Source organism: Primulina huaijiensis, chromosome 11 (assembly GCF_012295235.1).
Source record: "Primulina huaijiensis isolate GDHJ02 chromosome 11, ASM1229523v2, whole genome shotgun sequence".
Taxonomy (NCBI): domain Eukaryota; kingdom Viridiplantae; phylum Streptophyta; class Magnoliopsida; order Lamiales; family Gesneriaceae; genus Primulina; species Primulina huaijiensis.
This window is the reverse complement of record NC_133316.1, coordinates 16,827,221-16,831,722: the sequence shown is the minus strand read 5'-3', so window position 1 is coordinate 16,831,722 and position 4,502 is coordinate 16,827,221. Positions and strand designations below refer to the sequence as shown.

At 36.7% G+C, this 4,502-nt stretch overlaps 1 protein-coding gene across 1 annotated transcript; it reads right to left on the bottom strand.

The window, feature by feature from the left end:
- Nucleotides 1–580: 580 nt before the first annotated feature.
- Nucleotides 581–2,445, bottom strand: LOC140989046 (abscisic acid receptor PYR1-like). The gene is made up of 2 exons (XM_073458213.1): nt 1,683–2,445; nt 581–891 (listed from the first exon to the last, which is right to left on the bottom strand). The coding sequence occupies exons 1-2, from the start codon at nt 2,306–2,308 to the stop codon at nt 885–887; spliced, it is 633 nt and encodes a 210-aa protein (XP_073314314.1). The 5' UTR covers nt 2,309–2,445; the 3' UTR covers nt 581–884.
- Between the last annotated feature and the right edge of the window lie 2,057 nt (nt 2,446–4,502).

Below are 4,502 nucleotides of genomic sequence, written 5' to 3'. Positions count from 1 at the left end.
GGGAGACATGAAGCCCCCGATGCTTTTATAAAACCAGATTGATCATCTCTTTGGGAATCCAAGCATGACTAATCGGGACAGCGAGTATGACTCTAGCCCGACTATTTAAGGGATGTGTGATGATACCCCTGTAAGAGCCCGGGTCATGGATGACCCGGGATATCAGATGGATTCCCAAATCAGGGTCAATCTGCAGGATGGATTCTTCTGAAGCCTGGCAGGTGCAAGCCCGGGCTCTACTCCCCGGGCAACCAGACGCCCGGGCTCTTATACAAGCACCCGGGTAACCGACCACCCGAGCCACCTCGAGAATTGAACCACACTTGAGTATATTAATATGGACAATCTTATCTGTCAGAGCAACTTGACTTTGGCGTGTCATATAAGTCATCAGGAGGTGTGGGAGACCGTCCTATCTCTGACACTAATCCAAGTGGTTGACAAAGTCAGACAGGCGGGATGTGACTACTGTATGATTTGACATGTCAGAATGTAGCCGCCCTACTATAATTAGTAGGTAGCACGAAGAACGAGGTCATCATTACTTCTTCTACTATAAATACCAGGTTCTCCCTTTACATTTAGATTCATTCATTCACACCAATATCACACAGTCATCACTTGACTACATTGGTTTTATCGCTTGAGTACCCTGCTGACTTAAGCATCGGAGTGGCCACGCCGGACACCCCTCCGGCGCCCATTCACGAGTTCATCTCCTTGTGTGCAGGTTACAGCTGAAGTCATATTACAGAGATATGTCTCCTTGCTCTTATTCCCTTCATTATCTTGATAGCAGATCCGGTGGAGCATTCGACCCGGCTCGTCCATTTCACCCGGATCGCATCAACATCCATCCTCAACTGTCTGTGCACCACATCGGATCAATTTCTACAAGCCATAACCATTGGCAAAGAAATAAGCCAATCAAATCAAAACTTCGTAGATTTTATAAAACAGCAATAAATTCAAAGCTATAAACAGTAATTTGAATTCCTATCACGTGCTAACAAAGTCAAAGAGAAGAAGCTTTCCAGATATTTTGAAGATCTATGCCAAATGTTGCTTTAAAAATCAAGAATTCTTGATTGAAATTCTTCAACCATGGATAAGAGGCTTATATAATTCATAAATACATCCCAATAATCCTACAATTCACGTGTATTTTCTTTATAATTCATAAATGCATCCCAATAATCCTACAATTCACGTGTATTTTCTTTATGAGTATGTCTCTTGTGAGATGGTCTCACAAATCTTTATCTGTAAATTTCTATCTGTGAGACGGGTCAACCCTACCGATATTTACAATAAAAAGTAATACTCTTAACATAAAAATAAAAATTTCTAATGACCCAATTAAGAGATCTGTCTCACAAAATATGAGTTGTCAGACCGTCTTACACAAGTTTTTACTATGTTCTTGTATATATTCCTAATAATTACACAAGTTTTTACTATGTTCTTGTATCTATTCCTAATAATTTGAACATTCAGATATCCTTAAGTCTCCAACCGAAGTTTAAGTCCATCGAAATCATAATTTTTTGAACTTTGAAATGATAAAATTTCATATCCAAACTACAAATATTCAAATAAAAATCCCAAATAAATGCTAAAAATAGCATTTTTTTAAATAAAAGTTCATTGATTTGTCACATCATCACCAATTTACCATTTACCTTTCCTCAGCTGCTCCCATAGCTTCAGAAACAGCAGCCAGCTTCTGCAGATTCAACTTCACCACCGTATCGGCAAAGAGACGCGTATCCTCCTCCGTATTCCCTTCCGGCATATCCACCACGTACGATTCCAAAACAACGGTCCAGATCTTCCCCTCACGCTCCATCCCATGAACAGTCGTCACCGACCGATAATTCCTCAGCCTGTGATCCCCGCCGATGATACTAAACCCCGTCACGCGCCGCCCCTCATCGAGAAAATCCAGCCTCTCCGTGCTTGTGGCGGCGGGCAATCCGGAGATGATGGTGACGTCCCGCAGGTCACCCACGGCCAAGGCGAACCCTTCCCTCACGGTGCAGCTCTTGATGAAGTGCTTGTACGTCTGGGGCCTGTCGAAGCGCCGGACGATGGACCAGACGGTTTCCGGCAGCGCGTGGACGCGCTGGGCGAGCAGGGACGAGCACTGGAGCGAGTTGACTTCGTAGTTGTGGAACTCGTCGACCGCGGGCTTCAGATCTTGGAACTCTTGGCGGGTCAGCCCGTGTAGCTCCTCCACGCCGGAGGTTGAAGATGATTCTAGTTGATGATGCGGTGTTTGAGGTATCTCGGATTCGATTTTCTCCATTGAAGAGAGCGAAGGAGCTTTTTTACTGATCGAACTTTGGAGAAAGTGGAAAGAAAAAGAGAGGAATGCGGAAATTGGGACACTTTCGGTTTAGGTTTCTTATCTTCGTGTCATTCGGTTATTGGGTTCATGTTGGAAATACCAAAATAACAACCTTAGAAAAACGAAGTGTTCTTTTTATTATTACACTAAAAATCTATAAATTGATTGTGTTTGAACTACGAAATTTTATTATTTATATTATTAATAATTTGTTATTTTAAAAATATATATTTTTCATTAAGTGAACAAAAATTTAATTACATAAAAGAAAAGATCAGATGCTTATCATGAGATAGAAAAGGTACATCAGTTAATCAAGATGCAAAGCAACGTAGAGTAGACCTATTTGGGTACTAATGAGTTGGATTGTTATATCCACGAGTCCGGATATATGCATGTATATCTACTGGTGTTTTCTCATATATTTTAGATATCGTTTTTAGCATTTCCCTATCACATTCTCTGCCCCAGTAGATAAAAGTATATTCATTAATATCCGATGTCACTCTGTTACTGTCCAACTAGTCAACTCCGAGTGGCGCAAGTCAAAAACTTTACATAGGAGAACTTTCTAGGAGGCAAGCCATCCAAATACTACTCAAACTCATTAGCGTTTAACCCCACATTCTCCCCTTCAAGAAGTATAAAAATATGTTTCTTTGGAGACTTGATCTCATGATCTTGCTCTAATACTAATTTTTAGGATCGAGCACTTACCACGAGGCTAAAAGCTATAGTTGTTAGCTAAGACACAACTTTATTTCATTATTCTAGTGGCAGCGCATAGCACACCTACTTAGGTGATAATGGGTCGGGCTGTTAGGCCCATGAGTCCGGAGATGTGTGTGTCTATTTACTGGTGTTTTTTAGATATCAGTATTACCCTTTCCCCACTGTCGACCTTGTCCGAGCGGAGACAATATTAACCGTTAAGATTTAATGTCACTTTTTTACTGCCTAACTAGATTAAGCAGCGTAAAATCAACAGTTTGACGCATGAGAATTTCTCATGATATCACTAATCTCAATACTACTCTCAATCATACATACTAAACCCAACATTAATAATTAAATGATATTCAATATTTTGATTAATCAGATAAAATTCGTCAATAAACAACATTAACAAACAACAATAAAATATCAAAAATAGAAATTGAATTACAAGATTTAAATTTCAAGAAAAAAACAACAATAAAATAATATTTTATTAAATTATCTTGGTTTTTTTTTTTGTATTTTTAGATAATTATTAATTGATTATATTTTTGGGTCAATAGATTTATACGAGAATTTTCAGAAATATTATTATTTTATTAATTTATCAAAATTAATTTAGATAATCGGTTCAAGTCATGATAAAAAAAAATTATTTAGAGATATTATTAATTTATCCAATATTAATTTATCAATATATTATTTTATTTCAACTTAAATTGAGTTTATAGTCATTTTTCTTTTAGACATGAGGTATTAAACAAATCCATCAATTTATCGACTAAAGATATTTTTAAAAAGAAGGTAGTTTTACCATTAATAACTACTTAAAAACGCAATGGTTTGTTTCGATTATGCCGAAGTTTGGACATGTATGCAATTACCCCGTTATCAACCAATTTATTAAATTATATGTTGCTGTACAATGTAAGTTTTTCTTCAAATTGTCACGACAACATTGATTGTGGTGCGGTTTGAACTTTTGTTGGAAATCATAAATTTTTTTTTTTTAAAAAAAAAAGAAAATCGGATATAACGTTGTGATTTGGTTCAGTTCATTTGTTTGTGTGGTTTTTAAAAAAGTTTAATCAGCCCTAGTTGGAACCTTTGGAACAAGAGAATGTTTTATTATTTTGTATATCTAAAATGCCCATGAAAAAAGGTAATTTGGGTCAATGATTCTAGTCAACCCTGAATTATCAAAAGTGACTTTCATTTATTTTAAGTAATAAATGTGAATCATACTTATTTGTAGTGGATGTGCAGTGGCGGAGCTACAGTGAATGACACTCGGACTTTAACTCAGATGGCCTAAATTTTTTAAAAAAATTATATGTAAATTTTGTATAATTTTATATTAATATGATATTAGTTCGAGTAGATTAATTTAAAATATTAAAATATATCAGAGTTTAAAATTATAGTTCGGATAGAG